The sequence below is a fragment of the Tamandua tetradactyla genome, chromosome 10 (assembly GCF_023851605.1).
Source record: "Tamandua tetradactyla isolate mTamTet1 chromosome 10, mTamTet1.pri, whole genome shotgun sequence".
Taxonomy (NCBI): Eukaryota; Metazoa; Chordata; class Mammalia; order Pilosa; family Myrmecophagidae; genus Tamandua; species Tamandua tetradactyla.
Genome location: NC_135336.1, coordinates 91849948 through 91875522, shown reverse-complemented (window position 1 = coordinate 91875522; position 25575 = coordinate 91849948). Strand labels below are relative to the sequence as shown.

The following is a 25575-nucleotide window of genomic DNA, read 5'->3' as shown; positions in this document are numbered from 1 at the left end:
AGAAAATTTTATTTATGCAGGAAACTGATGGAAGATATTCAGATTCAGTGCTCTACGTCTCATGCCGCGTGAATAATTGTAAGCAGACGGAGAATATAAAATGAAGATTTTAAATGGTAAGGACAGCTATTACGGTTCTTCGTGTAGGAGAGTGGCTTAAATCCAACATATAAGAAATGGAATTAACTGAAAAGATTTAGGCCTTTGTCATGAAACCCCAGTCTTCATTGCGCTTTAATTAGTGGCCTGTGTTAAAATACAATTATATTTTATATAGCATATGAAATCCATAAAATTGTTACATGAACAAATTCTTGGAAGGCTCTGGTATACTTATAACCTAGCAAAAGAGCCAAGAAGTGCTTTAATTTTCCACTTTATTTTTGCCCTGAGATGCATGTATCCCTAGCAGGTGAGCCCAGCCTCTGTGGAGATGATGGGGTGTTTTGGGGGAGGACAGTGGTCCTGCCTTAAGGTGACAGCTGGGGTGACAAGGACAAAGGGGGCTGCATGACAGGGACAGCTCACAAAGGGCCACAGAGTATAAATAGGGCTGGGCCGGGGGTGAAGGCTGAGTGGGAAATTCTCTTGCCAGGAGCGCGTCAGTGAACTTGTCAGGAGCCCACTCTCGGTCCTTGTGACTTAGAGCAGATTCGGGTGAGATTCAGAGCACCTGCGACATCCCCTGTGCCAGCAATCCGCTGAGCCCCCCACTCCCCACCCTGCCCTCTGGGAGGCTCTGGGGTCCTGTGGGGTAGAGCCAGTGGAAAGAACAGCTGGAGAGCTGCCACCGCAACCCGGTGTGCTGCTGACTCATCGCCCACCAGGCCAAGGGAGACCCAGCACCCCACCGTGCCGGTGCTGCCGCTGCCACTCAAGTGTCATCATGAGCGGTCGCGGTGAGCTCCCCTACTACACGGTGCGGAGCGGGCCTGTAGCGGGCCTGTTCAACAAGCCCACGGGCAAGCTGCAGCGCCACCTGTACGAGGGGGAGTACAATATGTTTAAGTACGCCCCCGTATTTGAGAGCGACTTCATTCAGGTCACCCGGAGAGGGGAGGTGATTGACGTGCACAACCGAATCCAAATTGTGACCGTGGGCATCGTGTGCACCAGCCCCCTCCTGCCCATCCCCGATGTCATGCTGCTGGCCCGACCCATCACCCGCAGGGGCCAGACCACCCAGGGGAGAGGCCGCCAAGCTGAGAAGACCATGGAGCTCACCAGGCTGCTGCCCTTGAAGCTCATCAGGCTGTCGGTTCACAACCGGGAGAAACAGCAGCTGCGCCTGAAGTTCGCCACCGGCTGCTCCTCTTACCTGCAGCTGTGCCCACCTCTGGATGCTCAGGAAGACCTATTCCTGCAGTGGGAAAAAATCATTTACCTCCTGCGCCCACCTGTGGAGAGTAACAGTGGTACTCATGCCGTTCCCGCCTGGGACATGATATGCATGCCAGAGCTGGAGGAAGAGGACCAGGCCAGCACATCAGCTGAGTCCCATGGAGAAGGGGATGACATCAGGAGCCTCCGCGTCATCTCTGACATGTCTTGGGCTTCCTCTGCAGGTTTTGCTGGGGGTGAAGGAAGGAACTATAGAGAGCCCAGCAGGCCTGCCATGACCACCCTCAAACCGGCACAGCCTGCAGCATCCTGGGCAACAGCAGGGGCGGCAATGAAGGGCAGTGCAGCAGGCGCCGTGGTGAGTGTGATGACATCTATGTCTGCAGGCTCTGCGCAAAATACCGTGACAGGACCAGGAGCCGCTTCCAGGGGCCCAAGAGGAGGCAAGAGCCATGTGGCCATGGCGGGTGTCATCAGCGTGCCTGCGAAGAACATCAAGGTGGCCAGTGCTGGGGCGGCAAGCAAGACATCCGAGTGGACCTCCAGCACAGCAGCATTGGCCAGTCTCTCTCCTGAGGGCAGCACGAGCATGGCAATTGCCAGGACATCCACCATCAAGAGCATCGTAGAAACAGCTGCAGTCCCAACAGCAGCAGAATCGCCCATCTCCAGCTCAGTGAGCCAAGGCCAGAACACTGCACAGGAGGCAGGCAGACGAGTCTCCCAGGCCAACGCCGCGGCCCGGGAGAAAAGGGAGAGGGAACAGAAGAGCAGACACCAAGTTGACCGACAGTCACCAGGCCGGTCCTTCTCTAGCCACAGATCCACCAGGAAAGATCTTAAGCAAGAAGGACATCAGGGCAGTGAGCGCCCTTCCCTTAACCAGGGCATTAGCCGCACGCCCCCTGCAAAGGACTCCAGGTCTTCTGGGAAGTCCAGGACGGCTGGATCCACTGCCAGTTCGGGCTCCACAAAAAAGGGTCCGAGCAGGCTCACGTCATTCCTGAGGGGCCTGAGAGCCAGGTTAACTAAATCATCGTCAGCCCACAGAACAGATGTGAGCCTCGTCGTGGGGTCAGCTGAGCGTCACCAGGGTGTGAACATCAGTGGCCTGACTTCAAAGACAGCAGAGGAGGTGACCTCTGGGGAGTATCCCCAGTGAGACTATTTCATTTGATATTCAATAAATATCAAAATGTCATGCTGTGTTGTGCTGTGTTCTGCTTTAGCCATGTCCTGCAGACTGGTAGCCACCTCGGTGTTTTGTGATGTCATGTGCTGCAGCCACGCCCAGGGAAAGGGAGCCCCCTCTCACTCATGCTTGGCAGAGCTGAAAGTTGGGAGAGCAGGCTGGGATGCTCCATTATGCACCCCCTCCGTGTTACAAAGTTTTGTTCCTTCATAACAAAGCAACGGCAGGACTCATACTCCCTGGATGGTCAGGGGAAAGAGGGGTGCAGGAGCATTTGGTACAATTAGAACAGGCAAGACAAGTAATTTCACCCCAGGTCTGTATCACACAGAGACTGTAACCCGTGTCCTAGCAGACAACTATGAGAAGGTGCAAGAGAAAAGAGGGGAAGAGCCCAAATCTCCACCCACAGAACTGATACACTGGGAATGGCAGCTACACACCTGGTGGTGCAGGCAGGTGCCCTGGGTTCCTGTGGTGTCCCTGTCTCCTTTGTTTGCTTTGCCCACCTCCATCCTCAGGCAGGGCTTTACCAAGAGCTGGGCTGGTGTGGTGGCTCACTCTTCTGCCGAGTTGCACTGTGTGACTCAACCAAGTTATGTTCTCTGAGCTTCAGTGTGTTCATGAAGTACGGACGTCATATAACCAAAGGTTCTGGTGATAATTTATCTAAAATTACAAGTTTTCATAGCTTTAATTTTGGTCATACATCACACTTGTGCCTTAGAGAAAACTGAAAACATAGCCAAAGGACATATGGGAAATAAAAGAACAATTTCAGAGATGTTAAAATGGGAAAAAAAACCCCAATAATTTATGTCGTTCAGTCTGCTTAAGAAATAGAACATTTTGACACTCTTGAAGTCCCTGTGTATACACCTCCTCAACCCTATCTCCCACTTTTCCTTCTTAGAACTACTGTCCAAAATTTTGTGCTTAGCATTCCCTCGTTTTTGCCTAGTTTGAAAAAGTGGGGCGTGGAGTTTGCAAGCTGCCGGAATGCAGTGTACCAGAGCTGGAACAGCTTTTTAAAAGGGGAATTTAAAAAGTTACATGTTTAAGTTTCTATAAGGCATCCAGGGAGCGATACCTTAATTCAAGGAAGGCTGATGTGTCAGGAACACCTCTGTCAGCTGGGTCCTCATGTGGCTGCCATCTGCTGGTCCCGTGCTCCTGGGCTCCACTGCTTTCAGCCAGTTCCTGAGGCGGTTCCTCACTTTGCTTCTCTGAGGCTTGCCTGCATCTCATGGCTTCACTTGGCTCTCTTCACACTCTGGCTTAGCATTTCATGGTTTCATCTACTGGGCTCCATGTATCTCCAAACATCCGTGTCTCTGTTCTCTAGTAGGTAGCATCTGTGTCAGCTCTGCTCTGAAGTTCCTGTAGGCTCTCTCTCTGCTGGCTCTGAGGCTTCTGTCATTTCTAACTCTTCCCAAATGTTTCCTCTTTTAAAGGCTTCCAGTAAACTAATTAAGACCCTCAGGGAATTGGTGGAGTCACATCTCCATCTAATGATGGAGCCACATAATCCATCTAACCAGTAAAAAAGATCACACACACAATTTTAAAAATGTTCTTGCAGGAGGAAGAACAAAGGAATGTTATTATTGCAGGGTGCTGAAAATAGATGGTAATATTTTAAAATGTCACCGTATGTGTGAGACTAAAGCAAAAAATGTTTGTTACAAAATTTATATTTTGATTAGTGCATTTCCTAATATAACTTCTGTAGATAGTTTGATTGAACACCATAAGTACTTGGAATCTCAGATAGGACACGAAATTTTGTGGGTTTGTCCAGAGTGATGCCACAATGAATCCCAGAGTGATCGTCAGTGAGTGGAAAAGTATTTGCAAAGCCCCCTTTGGGGAATGATGAGAACGGAGAGAAATGTAACTTCCTGAAGTTGAATTCTTGATATTCTCACAGCAGTGTGGACAACCAAATTTATAGGCTGAGCCCCCAGTCTTGGGGTTTGTTCTTATGAAACTTAACCCACAAAGAATAGGTCAAGTCTACTTAAAATTTAGGCCTAAGAGTCACCCCAAGAGAGCCTCTTTTGTTGCTCAGATGAGGCCTCTCTCTCTAGCCAACACAACAAACAAACTCACCACCCTCCCCCCATCTACGTGGGACATGACTCCCAGGGGTGTGGACCTTCCTGGCATCATGGGACAGAAATCCTAGAATGAGCTGAGACTCAGCATCAAGGGATTGAGAAAAACCCTAGAATGAGCTGAGATTTAGCATCAAAGAATTGAGAAAACCTTCTCAACCAAAAGGGGAGGAGTGAAATGAGACAAAGCGTCAATGGCTGAGAGATTTCAGAGTCCAGAGGTTGTCTGGAGGTTATTCTTTTGCATTAAGTAGATATCATCTTGATATTCAAGATGTCATGGACAGGCTGGAGGGAACTGCCTGAAAATGTAGAGCTGTGTCCAGTAGCCATATTTCTCGAGGATGATTGAATAATGATATAGCTGTCACAATGCGTGTGAAAACCTTGTCTCTGATGCTCCTTTTTTCTACCTTGCCAAGAAACGAGTAGAACATATGGAATAAAAATAAATAATAGGGGGAACAAATGTTAAAATAATTTAGTTTGAAATGCTACTGATAAGGAGAGGTAGGGATATGGTATGTATAATCTTTTTTTTCCTGTTACTGTTTTACTTCTTTTTCTGTTGTCTTTTTAATTTTTTATGAATTGATGCAAATGTAAGAAATGACGAATATGCAACTATGTGATGATATTGAGAATTACTGAATATATATGTAGAACAGAATTATATGATAATGTTTTTGTTTGTTCTTAATTTTTTTAATTAATAAATAAATTAAAAATAAAAAGCTACATGGCAAATGCAGTCAGTAAAATAAGGGAAATTCCTCAACTTCAAACCCAGCAAGACAATTACAAAAAAGTGCTTCCAGAACTGGATAGATCTCGCCAATCCCAGAGGGTTGTAGGCTTCCCATATAACTTGAATCACCACTTTATGCACTTAAAAAAAAATGTCCTGGGGGAGGGTAACAAGTGGGATCTTTGAGGGAAACCTGAACTCCAATATTCAACAGGAATAAGACAGAGGGTGTTTCTGACTGTGAGGAGCTTCTGCCCCGACCTCATCATTTGGCATAGTCTCACCCCTGCCCTCCCTAGAGTAGCAGATGGGTTCACCTTTCCTGAGCTATGGGGTTGATATTGGTTTGAGTTTGGGGGCGATTTGGGGACTGTGAAGTCAGCCTACACTACTGGAAGTGGGTCCAGGCATTCCAGGGCCTTGAGGCAAAGGACCAGAAGAGATGGGCCAGAAGGCAGGGCAACAGAGCTCGGGAGGCCAAGAAACCTAGTTTCCAGCCCTGGCGCTGCAGTTTAGTGCTGGCATGCTTTCAAATACACTGGACTGTCTAGCTTCAAATTCTCATTCTGGAACTTACTGGCTGCAACTTCTTTCTAGACCTTAGTCTTCTTGTCTGTAAAATAGGGATATTTAATTCTTACGGGGTCTAACAATTAAATGTGTTAACATATATGTAAGGGGCCAAAAATGCACTAAACAGAATCCATTTAACCACTGCCCTTCCTGGGCCTAGAATTCTCCATCTGTTCAACACAGAAAGAGATTAGATGACTCCAAAGTCCCTCCAAAGTCTGGAATTCTTTGTTTAGTTCCCAAGACCCTTTCTATCACCAAAGGACCTATTATATTTCAAAATGCTTAAATGAAGAGAAAATACATTCCCTTATATTCTTGTAGGCACTCAACCCTACGCTTTTCTTTCCTTCCCGCGCACAAGACACTGAGAGACTGCCCTGATCCTTCAGGAAGAATCTGCCCACACTTCTCAGGGGCTTACATGCATGAATCCGTCTCTCCCATGGCTTTATCCCACAGGATACTGTGGGATACTCCTAGACCCTTGCTTTGAGCCTCCTCTCAGGTGCCCCTCTTCCCACTCAGCGCAGGGTTTCTAGCCAGAGCTGGCCCCTCACAGGTTTGGAGCTGACTCATCCCAATGCTGTGCGGTGGTGTGTTTGAACATGCCCCACTCCCTCTCCACACCGCCTCTCAGCGAGGATGTGCTGCTGCAGAAGCAGGCCCACCACCAAGGGGGCGACGGGCGGGCACTGCAAGGGCACAATCACCCAGACACACAAAGCACATGGCAGATGAGCTCACTGCCGTCCCCACCCCATGGGGACATGATTCCCACGGGTTTTAATCTCCCTGGCAACGTGGGACAGGAGTCCTGGGATGTGCCAGGGCCCAGCATCATGGGGTTGAGGAAGCCTTATTGACCAATAGGGGAAAGACAGAAATGAGACAAAATAAAGTGTCAATGGCTGACAGGTTTCAAACAGAGCCGAGAGATTATCCTGGAGGTTATTCTTATGCATTACATAGATATTCTTTTTTAGTTTATGGTATATTGAAGTAGCTGGAAGGAGGTACGTGAAATTGTTGAGCTGTAGCAGTAGCCTTGATTTTTTAAGATGAATGCATTACGATATAGCTTTTACACTGTGACCATGTAATTGTGAACACCTTGTGCCTGATGCTCCTTTTATCCAGGGTATGGACAGATAAGTAAAAAATTATGGATAAAATAAATAAATAAGTAATGGGGGGATAAGGGGTAAAATGAATTGGGTAGACTGAAATATTGGTGTCAAAGACATGGAATATGGGATGCATGAGTTTTTTCTTTTTATTTCTTTTTCTGGAGTGATGCAAATGTTCTAAAAATGATCATGGTGATGAATACACAACTATGTGATGATACTGTGAGCCACTGATTGAACACCACGTATGGACTGTACGTGTGTGAAGACTTATCAATAAAAAAATTTAAAAAAAAGATACTACATGCAACAAATACAACAGAAGATCACGAAGCGTATCACAATGCCGACAGACATAGCCCACCCTAACGACCAAATTAAAACACCAGAAGAGACAAAGACATTGGAACAACTAATCAAAATTCATATAACTCTACTAAATGAACTAAGTGGGATGGCTAATGACATAAAGGAAATCAAGAAGAGAGCTGAAGAGCATAAAGAGGAGTTTGAAAGAATAAATAGAAAAATAGCAGATATCACAGAGATTAAAAATTCTGTTGACCAAATAAAAACATACTAGAGGTTCAGTGGTAGAATAGCTCAGCTTGCCATTCATGCAGAGACCCGGGTTCAATTCCCAGACCATGCACCCCACCCCATCCCAAAAAAACCCATACTAGAAACAAACAACAGCAGATTTGAAGAGGCTGAAGAATAAGCGAACTAGAGGACAGGACAACCGATTTCAAACACTCACAACAGCAAATAGCAAAAAAGATAGATAAATTATAATTGGATCTCAGGAAAATGATGGACAAAACAAAGTGTACAAATATAAGAATCAATGGTTTCCCGGAAGGAGAAGAGAGGAAGGAGTAAAGGGCTAGGAAGAGTAGTTGAGGATGTAATGGGGGAAAACTTCCCAATCCTCATAAGGGACATAAATATACAAGTCAAAAACTTCGAACAGAGTAAGTCCAAACAGGCCTTCCCCAAGAAACTAATACTAATGAGTCTGTTAAATATTGAAGAGAAGCAGAAAATTCTGAAAGCAGCAAGAGAAAACAACCTACCTCATAGAAGGGAAACCACATAAGACTGAATTTGGACTATTCAACTGGCACCATGGAGGCAAGAAAACAGTGGTATGAAATATTTAGGATGCCGAAAGAGAAAGACTTCCAGCCAAGAATTCTGTACCCAGCATTCAAAACGGAGGGAAAGATTAAAATTTTTACAGACAAACAAATTCTGAAAGAATCTGTCAAAAAAGAGGCCAGCCCTACAAGAAATACTAAAAGGACTTGTTTGTGCCAGTTGTAAAAAAAGACAGGAGAGGAAGGTCGGGAGGAGGGCACAGAACTGAAAAGTACCAGTAAGGGTAGCTTAAAGGATAAAAAGAGAAAAAGGGTAAAGAATAAATATATTCCACAAATAACATAAAAATGATAAGATGGTAGATTCAAGAAATGCCTTTTTGGTAAAAACCTTGACTGTTAATGGACTAAATGTACCAATAAAAGTTACCGATTGGCATATAAATACAGACCCTTCCAATATGAAAAATTTAGAATTGCCATAGTCCAAACACCCCTAAAGAGAGGGATGGAAAGATCAAAGGTGACAGTGGAGTTATGCAGAGAAGATAGGATTTAACAAATGAATATGAATGCTGAATCATTAAACTGATATCTCTTTTAGTCTCCAGAATTTTAGAGCACCTAGAAGTAAAAACCTAAAATTGTGAAACTGTAAACCATGTCAAACTCTGAAATGTGTTCTACAACTAATTGTGGTGCAGTGCTTGGAAATTTATAGCTTTTTTGTATATATCTTATTGTTCACAAAAAAAGAAGGAAGAAAGTCGATTGTGATGATCAAAAAGTATTTAAGTTTTCTTGCCTCCTATATTCTGGAGCAGCTAGAAGGAAAAATATGAGAGGATCTTATGGTAGCCTACGACAAACTCTGGGATCTGTCTTGTAACCAGTTGTTGAAGAGCGCTTTGAAAACTATTGCTTTTTTAATTCTCTGCTTTGTATATATGTTATACCACGCAATAAAAAATGTTAAAAAAAAAAAATCAACCTGACTATTTTATGTAGGCACATCTTCTCTTAAGGGTTTTAGTAAGGCACACACATAAATCATTAGTAAACCTTTTTCTCAAATTAGTGTTTTTTAAACTATTCACGGATTTAATTCATGTATAGGCACGTGTGCATGATAAATCTTTCCACATAATTTCCGTAGTGCTGGTTATCAACAAAAAAGACTTTTAATGATTTATATGTGACTGTGGGTGTTCAGGGGTTTAATTATCTTTCAAGATCTTGACTACTGCTGGTAGTCTCTTGGTCCCCAGCTCACCTGGGTTTTTAAACTTTGTTTAAGATCCTGCTTTATGCACCAAAATGAGAATAGAAAAGCCTGTATGGTGTGACTATCCCTTATAAATTATCTTTTTGAAAGAAAAAAACACTGAGGCAAAAATTAATACAGAGTAATTATTCAAAGAAAAACCATTTTTGGCAATATTTTAAGTGATGTTAATTTGGTCTTAATGGGAGTGATTTTAATAGCAATTTCATCATTAGGGATGCATTTACAACACGGGGGGTTAGAGGAAAACGGCAGTTACAGAGAAGATCTTCATAGAAACCCAATGAAGACATCTTCAGGTGACTATTCTTGAAGTGCTTTCAGAATTTCAATGGAAAAGTTTTTTTCCATAGCCAGGAAATGGCTAATGGACTTTCCCTAAAATATCATATGGCTGGTATATGCCTCCCATAGATGTAATGATTTGAGTGGCTTGATGTGAAAGCTGCTATCAGGGCTTGAAATACTTTTAGGAATAAATACAAATTGGTATTCTGTTGCTGAAATAAAAAGAAAAAAGAAACAGATTGGCAGAATGGATTAAGAAACATAATCCTGCTACGTGCATTTACAAGAGACTCATTAGACACAAGGATACAAAGATTGAAAGTGAAAGGATAGAAAAATATTTTCCATACAAGTTGTAACCAAAAGAAACCAGAAGCTATATTAATATCAGACAAAATAGACTTTCAATGTAAAAACATAAGAGACAAAGAAGGACACTATATATTCATTAAAGGGACACTCCACAAAGAAGAAATAACAATCATAAATGTTTATGCTCCCAATCAAGGAGCTCCAAAGTACATGAGACAGACATTGGCAAAACTGAAGGGAGCAACGGATGTTTCAACAATAACAACAGGAGACGGCAATACAACACTCTCCTCTAGAGACAGAACAACCTGACAGAAGAGGAAAAAGGAAATAGAAAAGTTAAACAATTTCATAAATCAATTAGACCTAACAGTGTTGTGGGGCACACCGAAAGAGAGACCACATAATTCAAAGCTGCAAGCCAATTTGGAGTCTTTATTAGCCGGCCGGCGACTGCCTCAGAAACCTCCAAGAAAGAGGATTCAGAGAGCAGCCCCCAGAGGTTTGCAAGGTGTGCTTATAAAGGCTAAAATCATGTTGTGGTTTTTGCAGTTGCTAGCAAGCAAGCGTGATCATAGAAGCAGAAGAATGCTGTTAGCGGTTGCCAAAACACATCCCGTTCCCTCAGTTTCCTAATACTGATTATTGTTTAACTCTTTGGGACATTCCGCCCCAGTGTTGTGGGGACTTTCCCTGCTTGGGCCTCACTGATTGCTCCTGGCCCTCCACAACAGACATATATATGTCACTGCACCCCAAAACACAACAATATACATTCTCCTCTAGCGCTCATGGAACATTCTCCAGGATAGATCATATGCTGGGGCACAAAAGAGGTCTTTATAAATTTAAAAACACAAATTATTCAAAGCTCTTCCTCTGATTAGAATATACAATACAATCTTAAAAAGTTAAAAATACAGCAATATATATAGAAAGAGAGGTTAAATAACACACTCTTAAATAACCAGTAGGTCAAAGAAGAAACTGCTAGAGAAATCAGTAGCTATCTGGAGACTAATGAAAATGAGAATACAACATATCAGAACTTACGGGAGGAGGAAAAGGTCATGCTGAGATGGAAATTTACTGCCCAGAAATTCCTGTATTAATAAATAAGAAATAGCAAAAATCAAGGACTTAACTACTTACCAGGAGGAACTTGAGAAAGAACAGCAAACTAACCCCAAACCAAACTGAAGAAGAAAAATAACAAAGACTAAAGAAGAGTGAAATGAATGAGAGAAGAGAAGAATAACAGAAAGAATCAATAAACCAAAAGTTGGTTCTTTGAGAAAATCAATAAAATTGATGGGCCACTAGCAAGACTGACAAAGAAAAAAAGAGTGAGGATGCAAATAGACAGAATCAGAAATGAGAAGGGGTGCATAACCACAGATTCTGAAGATATAAAAGAAATCATAAGAGGACACTATGAACAAGCAAAGACAACTTAGATGAAGTGGTCAAATTTCTGGAAACACACGAACAGGCTACACTGATTTAGGAAGAAACAGAAGATCTCAATAAACCAATCATAAGAAAAGAGACACAATCAGTCCTCACAAATCTTCCTACAAAGAAAAGCCTAGGGCCAGATAGCTTCAGAGGGGGCCAGATAGCTTCAGAGGAGAATTTTATCAAACATTCTGCACTGGTTTGAAAGGATGTATGTCCCTAGAAAAGCCATGTTTTAATCTAAATCCCATTTCATAAAGGCAGAACAATCCCTATTCAATACTCTATGTTTGAAACTGTAATCAGATCATCTCCCTGGAGATGTGATTTAATCAAGAGTGGTTGTTGGACAGGCCACGGTGGCTCAGCAGGCAGGAATGCTTGCCTGCGATGCCAGAGGACCCAGGCTTCGATTCCCAGAGCCCGCCCATGTAAAATTAAAAAATTTAAATAAATAAATAAATAAATAAAAAGAGTGGTTGTTAAACTGGATTAGCCGGAAGCTTGTCTCCACCCATTTAGGCGGGTCTTGATTGGTTTACTGGAGTCCTATGAAAGAGGAAACATTTTGGAGAACCAGCGATTCAGAGAGAGCAGAGCAGAATGACATAGCCAGCAGAAGAGTCCAGCAGCCAGCGACCTTTGGAGATGGAGAAGGAAAATGCCTCCCAGGGAGCTTCCTGAAACAGGAAGCCAAGAGTAGAAGCTAGCAGATGACACCGAGTTCGCCATGCACCCTTCCAGATGACAGGAACCCTGACCGTGTTCACCATGTGCCGTCTCACTTGAGAAAGAAACCCTGAACTTCATCAGCCTTCTTGTACCAAGGTATCTTTTCCTGAATGCCTTAGATTGGACATTTCTATAGACTCATTTTAATTGGGATATTTTCACAGCCTTAGAATGGTAAACTACCAACCTATTAAACTCCTCTTTTTAAAAGCCAGTTCTTTTCTGGTATATTGCATTCTGGCAGCTAGCAAACTAGTTCACATTCCAAAAAGAACTAACACCAATCTAGCTCAAATTCTTTAAAAAATTGAGGAAAAACGAACTCTACCTAACTGATTTTATGAAGCCAGTATCATTTTAATATCAAAACTTGGTGAAGATACTATAAGAAAGGAAAACTACAAGCTAATCTCCCTAATGAACTTAGATGTAAAAATTCACAAAAAATATTAGCAAATCAAATCCAATAACACATTAAAAGAATAATACACCACAACAAAGCGGGGTTTATACCAGGAACACAAGGATGATTCAACACAAGAAAATCAATTAATGTAATACAGCACATTAACAAATTAAAGGGTAATATCACATGACAATCTCGATTGATGCTGAAACAGCATTTGACAAAATTCAACATCATTTTCTGATAAAAAAATTTCAAAAAACAGGAATCAAAAGTAACCTCCTCAATATGATAAAGGGAATATATGAAAAACTGATTGCCAGCATCATATTCAATGGAAAGAGATTGAACACTTTCCCCCATGATCAGGAACGAGACAAGGAAGCCCTCTGTCACCACTATTATTCAACATTGTGCTACAAGTTCTACTTAGAACAATCAGGCAAGACAAAGAAATAAAAGGCATCCAAATTGGAAAGGAAGAAGTAAAGCCTTCATTATTTGCAGATGACATGATTCTATACTAGAAAAATCCTGAGAAATCTACACGAAAGTTACTTGAACTAATAAACAATTCAGGATGAGAAAGCCAAGGTGGAACCTGAGTGACATGCAGGATTTAGGTTGTCCTTCCGAGCACCTAATAAATAGCCAGGAACAGTAAAGAACAACTGCTGGAGCCATATCAGTGACCGGACACACAGTGTACACTAGACTGGACAAGCTGGACCAGCTGAGAGCCCCCCTAGAATCGTGACCTTCCCAAGCAACAGAGGCCAGTGCCCCTCCCCAACAGGCTGCTTCACAGAGGGGAAAGGAAACAGACTTTACTAGCAGCAGGGACTGAGTACAAAACCAAGCTCCAATTGTGGAATTAATTAACAAATTCTGACTACTAAAAATAAGCTCCCAGCTCAGTTGAACCTTGAGTAAAACCAGGTTGCTGGGTTTTGCCCAGGTTGCTGGGTTTTGCCCAGAGCAAAAAGTGCAGGACTGAAGGAAAAAGTGGAAGAAAAGAAACAGACTTTTTTCTGGATCAAACAGCACAAAATACTTGAAAGGATCTGGGCCCTGAAGGAAAGGAGGGGTCATATAGGACCTGGAGATACACAGAGCAACATACCAACTTAAACTCTTGACTGGCAAACCTGAGCAATGGGGGTCCTGTTCTGAAAATGATTTTATTTTTCCTTTTCTTTTTTGTGGCCGTGTTTCTATGGCTTGACTGCTTTTTGGATACAGTTGCAGGGCTTCTCAGGCTTCAACTGCCCCAGGCATGGGCAGAATTAAGCTTGTTTGAGAGCTCGTCTGCAGGCTGTGCCTTCCCCAGGAGAGGAGTGGGGCCCAGCTCAAGTGGAACCTCTCCCTCAAGGAATTCAGACCTCAAGGTCTAGAAAACTGAAGCAATTAAAGCCAGCTTACAACGTTTCCTCTGTCTCAACCACACCCTCCGCAGGGAGAGTCTGCTGAAGGTAAAGGTACCACATCACCTTAATGCTGGTGGGACCTGAGGCAGACAAGCACCACAAACCAGGCAGAATAGGAAAAGCATAGAGTCCAGAGGCATCACAGGAAAATCCTTCAACCTGCCGGGTCTCACCTTCAGGAAAACTTACACAGGTGACTCTCTCCTCCTGAGAGGAAGCCAGTTTGGTCTGGGAAAGTCTGATTGGGGTCTATAACACCTAAGTAGACCCTCCTAAGGGGGTAAAAAACAAAAAGGCACGGTATAGGCTGGACAAGAAACAAGAAAACAATAACTGAAAAAATTCTGCTCTGTTAAATAAAACCTAAGCTAGAGGTCCAGAATAAGCTGAACTGAAAGTCAAAGAACAGATTGACAAAGTCATCCAGCAAGAAAACCGTAAGTAAAAACAGTGAAGCTAGCCCTCCTCTTCCTCCTTCTCCGCCGGCGGCGCTCCCGCCGCCATCCAGCCCTCCTCTTCCTCTTTCTTGGCCGGCGGCGCTCCCGCTGTCATTCAGCCCTCCTCTTCCCCCTTCTCCACCGGCGCTCCCACCGCCATCTAGCCCCCCTCTTCCCCCTTCTCCGCTGGCGGTGCTCCTGCCGCCATCTAGCCCTCCTCTTCCCCTTCTCCGCCGGTGCTCCCGCCGCCATCCAGCCCTCCTCTTCCTCTTTCTCCGCCAGCGCTCCCACCGCCATCTAGTCCTCCTCTTCCCCTTTCTCCACCGGTGCTCCCGCCACCATCTAGCCCTTCTCTTCCTCTTTCTCCACCGGCGGCACTCCGCTGCCATTCAGCCCCCTCTTCCTCTTTCTCCGCCGGCGCTCCCGCCGCCATCTAGCTCTCCTCTTCCTCTTTCTCTTCTGGCGGCACTCCCGCCGCCATCTTGCCCTTCTCTTTCCCCTTCTGCTCTGGCGGCGCTCCATTCGCCATCTTATCCTTCCCTTTCTCCTCCTACTCCAGCGGCTCTCCAACCACCACCATGCCCTCTTCCGCCTTCACCGGCTCCTCCATCACCGTCCTCGACAGCCTTGCCACCCTCACCTTTCCTCCTCCAGAACAGCTACTAGGGGAATAGAAACGATACAGAACAGCTCCCAGAGCCATGACAGAGATAAAAAAGACAGCGTACCCCATCCTGGAATGGCTGACTGTCTGGGAGAACTAGCTCCGGTGAGATCGTTGAGGGGCGCAGGCTTTCCCGGGTGGGGCGGCAGCAGCCGGAGTCCCTCCCTTCCTCCTTCCCGGGCCAGCTGGCAGAACTGGGCAGGCGGTCCCCTCAAGCCGCAGCGGCTGGCGCCCACACCACGCGAGGCCCCCCGGACCAACTGAGAGAATTGGATCAGAAATTCCCAGACCGCGGAGAACGGTGACCAGGGGGGGTCCCTTCCAAACACGTGACTCCCCAGTCCGGCTGGGAATGGTGCACTCTCCCAGGCTGCGGCGGCTGGTGTCCCCCCACCACAGTTGGCGCCGCGGACCGACTAGGAAATTCGGACAGGCGCTCTCCTGGGCTGCGGCGGCCGGCAACCCTCCCCGCATTCAGACCCCCGGGCTGGCTGGCACTGTTCCAAGCCACTTCGGCTGGCGAACCTCCCCCACGGTGAGAGATTTCCAAAGTTAAAGGACCCACAGCACCTTTTACTGGTGGGACCCGCAGACAAACTTGTGCCATGAGCGCCATCTACTGGGCAGGATAAGAAAAACAGAACCCAGAGATTTCACAGAAAAATCTTTCAACCTGTTCGGTCCAACACCCAGGAAAATCTGACTAAATGCCCAGACGCCAGCAGAAGATAACAGATCATGCTCAGAAAATTGAAAATATGGCCCAGTCAAAGGAACAAACCAATAGTTCAAATGAGATACAGGAGCTGAGTCAACTAATGCTGAATATACAAACAAATGGAAAACCTCTTCAAAAACGAAATTGATAAATTGAGGGAGGACATGAAGAAGACATGGGATGAACAAAAAGAAGAAATAGAAAAACTGAAAAAACAAATCACAGAGCTTATGGAAGTGAAGGATAAAGTAGAAAAGATGGAAAAAACAATGGATACCTACTATGATAGATTTAAAGAGACAGAAGATAGAATTAGTGATTTGGAGGATGGAACATCTGAATTCCAAAAAGAAACAGAAACTATCGGGAAAAGAATGGAAAAATTTGAACAGGGTATCAGGGAACTCAAGGACAATATGAACCACACAAACATACATGTTGTGGGTGTCCCAGAAGGAGAAGAGAAGGGAAAAGGAGGAGAAAAACTAATGAAAGAAATTATCACTGAAAATTTCCCAACTCTTAGGAAAGACCTAAAATTACAGATCCAAGAAGTACAGCGCACCCCAAAGAGAATAGACCCAAATAGGCGTTCTCCAAGACACTTACTAGTTAGACTGTCAGAGGTCAAAGAGAAAGAGAGGATCTTGAAAGCAGCAAGAGAAAAACAATCCATCACATACAAGGGAAACCCAATAAGACTTTGTGTAGATTTCTCAGCAGAAACCATGGAGGCAAGAAGACAGTGGGATGATATATTTAAATTACTAAAAGAGAAAAACTGCCAACCAAGACTCCTATATCCAGCAAAATTGTCCTTCAAAAATGAGCGAGAAATTAAAACATTTTCAGACAAAAAGTCACTGAGACGATTTGTGACCAAGAGACCAGCTCTGCAAGAAATACTAAAGGGAGCACTAGAGACAGATACGAAAAGACAGAAGAGAGAGGTGTGGAGAAGAGTGTAGAAAGAAGGAAAATTAGATACGATACATATAATACAAAAGGCAAAATGGTAGAGGAAAGTATTACCCAAACAGTAATAACACTAAATGTTAATGGACTGAATTCCCCAATCAAAAGACATAGACTGGCAGAATGGATTAAAAAACAGGATCCTTCTATATGCTGTCTACAGGAAACACATCTTAGACCCAAAGATAAACATAGGTTGAAAGTGAAAGGTTGGGAAAAGATATTTCATGCAAATAACAACCACAAAAGAACAGGAGTGGCTATACTAATATCCAACAAATTAGACTTCAAATGTAAAACAGTTAAAAGAGACAAAGAAGGACACTATCTACTAATAAAAGGAACAATTAAACAAGAAAACATAACAATCATAAATATTTACGCACCGAACCAGAATGCCCCAAAACACGTGAGGAATACACTGCAAACACTGAAAAGGGAAACAGACACATATACCATAATAGTTGGAGACTTCAATTCCCCACTCTCATCAATGGACAGAACATCTAGACAGAGGATCAATAAAGAAATAGAGAATCGGAATATTACTATAAATGAGCTAGACTTAACAGACATTTATAGGACATTACATCCCACAACAGCAGGATACACTTTTTTCTCAAGTGTTCATGGATCATTCTCAAAGATAGACCATATGCTGGGTCACAAAGCAAGTCTTAACAAATTTTAAAAGTTTGAAATCATACACAACACTTTCTCGGATCATAAAGGAATGAAGTTGGAAATCAATAATAGGCGGAATGCCAGAAAATCCACAAATATGTGGAGGCTCAACAACACACTCTTAAACAACAAGTGGGTCAAAGAAGATATTGCAAGAAAAATTAGTAAATACCTCGAGGCGAATGAAAATGAAAACGCAACATATCAAAACTTATGGTACGCAGCAAAGGCAGTGCTAAGAGGGAAATTTATTGCCCTAAATGCCTGTATCAGAAAAGAAGAAAAGGCAAAATGCAGGAATTAACTGTCCACTTGGAAGAACTGGAGAAAGAACAGCAAACTAACCCCAAAGCAAGCAAAAGGAAAGAAATAACAAAGATTAGAGCACAAATAAATGAAATTGAAAACATGAAAACAATAGAGAAAATCAATAAGACCAGAAGTTGGTTCTATGAGAAATCAATAAGATTGATGGGCCCTTAGCAAGATTGACAAAAAGAAGAAGAGAGAGGATGCAAATAAATAAGATCAGAAATGGAAGAGGAGACATAGCTACTGACCTCACAGAAATAAAGGAGGTAATAACAGGATACTATGAACAACTTTACGCTAATAAATACAACAATTTAGATGAAATGGACGGGCTCCTGGAAAGACATGAACAACCAACTTTGACTCAAGAAGACATAGATGACCTCAACAAACCAATTACAAGTAAAGAAACTGAATCAGTCATTCAAAAGCTTCCTAAAAAGAAAAGTCCAGGACCAGACGGCTTCACATGTGAATTCTATCAAACATTCCAGAAAGAATTAGTACCAACTCTCCTCAAATTCTTCAAAAAAATCGAAGTGGAGGGAAAACTACCTAATTCATTCTACGAAGCCAACATCACCCTCATACCAAAACCAGGCAAAGATATTACAAAAAAAGAAAACTACAGACCAATCTCTCTAATGAATATAGATGCAAAAATCCTCAATAAAATTCTAGCAAATCGTATCCAACAACACATTAAAAGACTTATACATCATGACCAAGTAGGATTCATCCCAGGTATGCAACGATGGTTCAACATAAGAAAATCAATTAATGTAATACACCATATCAACAAATCAAAGCAGAAAAATCACATGATCATCTCAATTGATGCAGAGAAGGCATTCGACAAGATTCAACATCCTTTCCTGTTGAAAACACTTCAAAAGATAGGAATATAAGGGAATGTCCTTAAAATGATAGAGGGAATATATGAAAAACCCACAGCTAATATCATCCTCAATGGGGAAAAACTGAAAACTTTCCCCTAAGATCAGGAACAAGACAAGGATGTCCACTATCACCACTATTATTCAACATTGTGTTGGAGGTTCTAGCCAGAGCAATTAGACAAGAAAAAGAAATACAAGGCATCAAAATTGGAAAGGAAGAAGTAAAACTATCACTGTTTGCAGACGATATGATACTATACGTCAAAAACCCGGAAAAATCCACAACAAAACTACTAGAGCTAATAAATGAGTACAGCAAAGTAGCAGGTTACAAGATCAACATTCAAAAATCTGCCGCATTTCTATACACTAGCAACGAACAAGCTGAGGGGGAAATCAAGAAACGAATCCCATTTACAATTGCAACTAAAAGAATAAAATACCTAGGAATAAATTTAACTAAACAGACAAAAGACCTATATAAAGAAAACTACAAAAAACTGCTAAAAGAAATCACAGAAGACCTAAATAGATGGAAGGGCATACCGTGTTCATGGATTGGAAGACTAAATATAGTTAAGATGTCAATCCTACCTAAATTGATTTACAGATTCAATGCAATACCAATCAAAATCCCAACAACTTATTTTTCAGAAATAGAAAAACCAATAAGCAAATTTATCTGGAAGGGCAGGGTGCCCCGAATTGCTAAAAACATCTTAAGGAAAAAAAAAGAAGCTGGAGGTCTCGCGCTGCCTGACTTTAAGGCATATTATGAAGCCACAGTGGTCAAAACAGCATGGTATTGGTATAAAGATAGATATATCGACCAATGGAATTGAATAGAGTGCTCAGATATAGACCCTCTCATCTATGGACATTTGATCTTTGATAAGGCAGTCAAGCCAACTCACCTGGGACACAACAGTCTCTTCAATAAATGGTGCCTAGAGAACTGGATATCCATATGCAAAAGAATGAAAGAAGACCCATATCTCACACCCTACACAAAAGTTAACTCAAAATGGATCAAAGATCTAAACATTAGGTCTAAGACCATAAAACAGTTAGACGAAAATGTAGGGAGATATCTTATGAAACTTACAATTGGAGGCGGTTTTATGTACCTTAAACCTAAAGCAAGAGCACTGAAGAAGGAAATAAATAAATGGGACCTCCTCAAAATTAAACACCTTTGTGCATCAAAGATCTTCATCAAGAAAGTAGAAAGACAGCCTACACAATGGAAGACAATATTTGGAAATGACATATCAGATAAAGGTCTAGTATCCAGAATTTATAAAGAGATTGTTCAACTCAACAACAAAAAGACAGCCAACCCAATTACAAAATGGGAAAAAGACTTGAACAGACACCTATCAGAACGGGAAATACAAATGGCCAAAAGGCACATGAAGAGATGCTCAGTGTCCCTGGCCATTAGAGAAATGCAAATCAAAACCACAATGAGATATCATCTCACACCCACCAGAATGGCCATTATCAACAAAACAGAAAATGACAAGTGCTGGAGAGGATGCGGAGAAAGAGGCACACTCATCCACTGTTGGTGGGAATGTCAAATGGTGCAACCACTGTGGAAGGCAGTTTGGCGGTTCCTCAAAAAGCTGAATATAGAATTGCCATACGACCCAGCAATACCATTGCTGGGTATCTACTCAAAGGACTTAAGGGCAAAGACACAAACGGACATTTGCACACCAATGTTTATAGCACCGTTATTTACAATTGCAAAGAGATGGAAACAGCCAAAATGTCCATCAACAGACGAGTGGCTAAACAAACTGTGGTATATACATACGATGGAATATTATGCAGCTTTAAGGCAGGATAAACTTATGAAGCATGTAATAACATGGATGGACCTAGAGAACATTATGCTGAGTGAGTCTAGCCAAAAAATAAAGGACAAATACTTTATGTTCCCACTGATGTGAACGGACATTCGAGAATAAATTTGGAATATGTCATTGGTAACAGAGTCCAGCAGGAGGTAGAAACAGGGTAAGATAATGGGCAATTGGAGCTGAAGGGATACAGACTGTGCAACAGGACTAGATACAAAAACTCAAAAATGGACAGCACAATAATACCTAATTGTAAAGTAATCATGTTAAAACACTGAATGAAGCTGCATCTGAGCTATAGGTTTTTGTTTTGTTTTGTTTTGTTTTGTTTTGTTTTGTTCTTACTATTATTACTTTTATTTTTTTTCTCTATATTAACATTCTATATCTTTTTCGGTTATATTGCTAGTTCTTCTAAACCGATGCAAATGTACTAAGAAACGATGATCATGCATCTATGTGATGATTTTAAGAATTACTGATTGCACATGTAGAATGGTATGATTTCTAAAAAAAAAAAAATGGACAGCACAATACTCCCTAATTGTAATGTAATTATGTTAAAACAGTGAATGAAGCTGCATTGAGCTATAGTTTTTTTTGTTTTTTTTATATATTTTTGCATTTTTTATTTTTATTTTTATTTTTTCTCTATATTATCATTTTATTTCCTTTTCTGTTGTCTTGCTATTTCTTTTTCTAAATCGATGCATATGTACTAAGAAATGATGATCATACATCTATGTGATGATATTAAGAATTACTGATTGCATATGTAGAATGGAATGATTTCTAAATGTTGTGGTAGTTTATTTTTTTTAATTAATAAAATAAAGAAGAAAAAAAAAAGAAAGTAGAAAGACAGCCTACACAATGAGAGACAATATTTGGAAATGACATATCAGATAAAGGTCTAGTATCCAGAATTTATAAAGAGATTGTTCAACTCAACAACAAAAAGACAGCCAACCCAATTACAAAATGGGAAAAAGACTTGAACAGACACCTATCAGAAGAGGAAATACAAATGGCCAAAAGGCACATGAAGAAATGCTCAATGTCCCTGGCCATTAGAGAAATGCAAATCAAAACCACAATGAGATATCATCTCACACCCACCAGAATGGCCATTATCAACAAAACAGAAAATGACAAGTGCTGGAGAGGATGCAGAGAAAGAGGCACACTTATCCACTGTTGGTGGGAATGTCAAATGGTGCAACCACTGTGGAAGGCAGTTTGGCGGTTCCTCAAAAAGCTGAATATAGAATTGCCATACGACCCAGCAATACCATTGCTGGGAATCTACTCAAAGGAATTAAGGGCAAAAACTCAAACGGACATTTGCACACCAATGTTTATAGCAGCGTTACTTACAATTGCAAAGAGATGGAAACAGCCAAAATGTTCATCAACAGACGAGTGGCTAAACAAACTGTGGTATATACATACGATGGAATATTATGCAGCTTTAAGGCAGGATAAACTTATGAAGCATGTAATAACATGGATGGACCTAGAGAACATTATGCTAAGTGAGTCTAGCCAAAAACTAAAAGACAAATACTGTATGGTTCCAATGATGTGAATCGACACTCAAGAATAAACTTGGAATATGTCATTGGTAACAGCGTCCAGCAGGAGTTAGAAACAGGGTAAGATAATGGGTAACTGGAGCTGAAGGGATACAGACTGTGCAAAAGGACTAGATACAAAAACTCAAAAATAGACAGCACAATAATACCTAATTGTAAAGTAATCATGTTAAAACACTGAATGAAGCTGCATCTGAGCTATAGGTTTTTTTTTTTACTATTATTATCACTTTTATTTCTTTTCTTTATATTAACATTCTATATCTTTTTCTGTTGTGTTGCTAGTTCTTCTAAACTGATGCATATGTACTAAGAAATGATGATCATGCATCTGTGTGATGATGCTAAGAATTACTGATTCATATGTAGAATGGTAAGATTTCTAAATGTTGGGTTAATTTCTTTTTTTCCGTTAATTAATAAAAAAAAAAAAGTTAAAGGAAAAAAAGAATGGTGCTCTAGAACCAAGCAAACTGGTACCCTGATTCCACTGTATAAATGCAACATTAATTTAAAAAAGAAAAAAAAAAGTGAAAACAATTTCCAAAACAAACTAATTAAGGAAATTAAATTCCTAGACATCAGCAAAAAATAACGAATCATACTAGGAAAATTGAAGATATGGTCCCAGACAAAAGAACAAACCAACAGCTCAAAGGAGATATAGGAATTGAAACAATTAATTTAGAATGTTCAAACAGGCATGGAAAACCTCATCAAAAACCAAATCAGTGAATCGAGGGAGGATCCAAAGAAGGGAAGGAATGAACAAAAAAAAAGAAACAGAAAGTCTGAAAAAAATCACAGAACTTAGGGGAATGAAAGGCACAGCAGAAGAGATAAAAAAAAAATACAAATCTACAATGTTAGATTTCAAGAGGCAGAAGATAGGAATAGTGAACTGGACAACAGGGTATCTGAAATCCCACAAGCAAAAGAAAATATAGGGAAAAGAATGGAAAACTATGACGAGGGACACAGGGAACTGAATGACAACATGAAGCTCACAAATATACATGTTGTGGTTGTCCCAGAAGGAGATGAGAAAGGAAAAGGAGGCGAAAACCTAAAACAAATCGTCCTTCAAAAATGAGGGAGAAATTAAAACATTTTCAGACATAAAAATCACTGAGAGAATTTGTGACCAAGAGACCGGCTCTCTAAGAACTACTAAAGGGAGCACTAGAGACAGATAGGAAAAGACAGGAGAGAGAGGTGTGGAGAACAGTGTAGAAATGAAGACTATCAGTAAAGGTAAAAAGAAGAAAAGTTAGATGTTACGCATAAAATCCAAAAGGCAAAATGGTAGAAGAAAGTACTCCCTTACAATAATAACACTAAATGTTAATGGATTAAACTCCCCAATCAAAAGACAAAGACTGGCTGAATGGATTAAAAAACAGGTCCCATGTGTATGTTGTCTATAGGAGACACATCTTAGACCCAAGGATAAACACAGGTTGAAAATGAAAGGTTGGGAGAAGATATTTGATGCAAACAACAATCAGAAAAGAGCAGCAGTAGCTATATTAATATCCAACAATTAGACTTCAAACGCAAAAGAATTAGAAGAGACAAAGAAGGATGCTATGCAGTAATAAAAGAAACAATTAAACAAGAAGACATAACAATCACAAATATTTATGCACTAAGCTGGAGTACTCCAAAATATACAAGGCATACACTGAAAAGAGAAATAGACACATCTACCATAATAGCTGCAGACTTCAATTCCCCACTCTCATCAATGGACAGAACATATAGACAGAGGATCAATAAAGAAACAAAGATTTGAATAACAGAATAAATGAGTTAGACTTAAGAGACATTTATAGAACACTGCACCCCACAACAGCAGGGTACACCATTTTCTCAAGTGCTCATGGATCATTCTCAAGGATAGACCATATGCTGGGTCACAAAGAAAGTCTCAATAAATTTAAAAAGGTTGAAATCATTCAAACACTATCTCAGATCATAAAGGAATGAAGTTGGAAATCAATAATAGGCAGAGGGCCAGAAAATTCATAAATATATGGGGCTGTAACAATGCACTCTTACACACCAGTAAGTCAAGGAACAATTAAATTACACAGTCAGCGGGGCCAGGAAGAAACTAGAAGAGAAATCAATAAATATCTCCAGGTAAATAAAAATGAAAATGAAAACACAACATATCAAAATTAATGGATGCAGCAAAGGCAGTGCGAAGAGGGAAATTTATTGCCCTAAATGCCTGGATCAAAAAAGAAAAAAGAGCAAAAATCAAGGAACAAACTGTCCACTTGGAAGAACTAGAGAAAGAACAGCAAACTAACCCCCAAAGCAACCAAAAGGAAAGAAACAATGAAGATTAGAGCAGAAATAAATGAAATTGAGAACATGAAAACAATCGAGAAAATCAACAGAGCCAGAAGTTGGTTCTTTGAGAAAATCAGTAAGATTGATGGACCCTTAACAAGACTGACAAAAAGAAGAGAGGGGATGCAAATAAATAATATCAGAAAAGGAAGAGGAGATAAAATCACTGACCCCACAGAAATAAAGACAGTAATGAGAGGATATTATGAACAACTTTATGCTGATAAACGACAATGTAGATGAAATGGACAACCTCCTAGAAAGTCATGAACAACCAACACTGACTTGAGAAGAAACAGACAACCTCAACAAACCAATCACAAGTAAAGAAACTGAATTAGTCATGAAGAAGCCTCCCAAAAAGAAAAATCCAGGACCAAATGGCATCACATGTGAATTTTACCTGTCAAGAAAGAGTTAGTACCAATCCTGTTCAAACTCTTCAAAAAAATTGAAGAGGAGGGAAGACTACCTAACTCATTCTATGAAGCCAATATCACCCTCATACCAAGCCAGACAAAATTATCACAAGAAAAGAAAATTACGCCCCAATCTCTCTAATGACTAGAGACGCAAAAATCCCAAACAAAATTCTTGCAAAATGAATCCAGCAGCACATTAAAAGAATTATACACCATGACCAAGCAGGATTCATCCCAGATATGCAAGGATGGTTCAACATAAGGAAATCAATTAATGTAATACACCATATCAATAAATCAAAGCAGCAAAACCACATGATCATCTCAATTGATACAGAAATGACATTTGACAAAAGTCAACATCCTTTCTTGCTGACAACACTTCACAGGATAGGAATAGAAGGGAACTTCTCCAACATGATAAAGGGAATATATGAAAAACCAACAGTGAACATCAGCCTCAATGGGGAAAAACTGAAAACTTTTCCCCTAAGATCAAAAACAAGACAAAGAAGTCCACTATCACCACTG

General features: G+C 41.2%; 2 protein-coding genes across 6 annotated transcripts in view; one reads left to right on the top strand and one right to left on the bottom strand.

Annotated features, from left to right (window-relative positions):
* Positions 1-314: 314 nt before the first annotated feature.
* Positions 315-25575, bottom strand: part of LOC143648595 (uncharacterized) — a 59253-nt gene continuing 33992 nt past the window's right edge. For 3 of the 5 annotated variants that reach the window (XR_013158645.1, XR_013158646.1, XR_013158647.1), the window contains 3 exons: positions 3624-4066; positions 2977-3202; positions 315-2772 (listed from right to left, as the gene is read on the bottom strand). Coding sequence is in view for 1 of the 5 variants with exons in the window: in XM_077118828.1 (XP_076974943.1) it covers positions 4897-5059 (163 nt within the window). In the remaining 4 variants the exon portion in view is untranslated. Of the gene's footprint in view, positions 2773-2976; positions 3203-3623; positions 4067-4883; positions 5064-25575 lie in introns of those variants that run through there. The other 2 variants (XR_013158650.1, XM_077118828.1) reach the window with 2 other exon arrangements.
* LOC143648594 (Golgi-associated RAB2 interactor protein 4-like) lies at positions 662-2724 on the top strand. Its single transcript, XM_077118827.1, has one exon. It carries the CDS (start codon positions 887-889, stop codon positions 2501-2503), a length of 1617 nt encoding a protein of 538 aa, XP_076974942.1. The 5' UTR covers positions 662-886; the 3' UTR covers positions 2504-2724.

What these genes read in the sequence shown, in the direction of transcription:
- LOC143648594 (XM_077118827.1), top strand. Translation starts at nt 887, where the DNA reads ATGAGCGGTCGCGGTGAGCTCCCCTACTACACGGTGCGGAGCGGGCCT.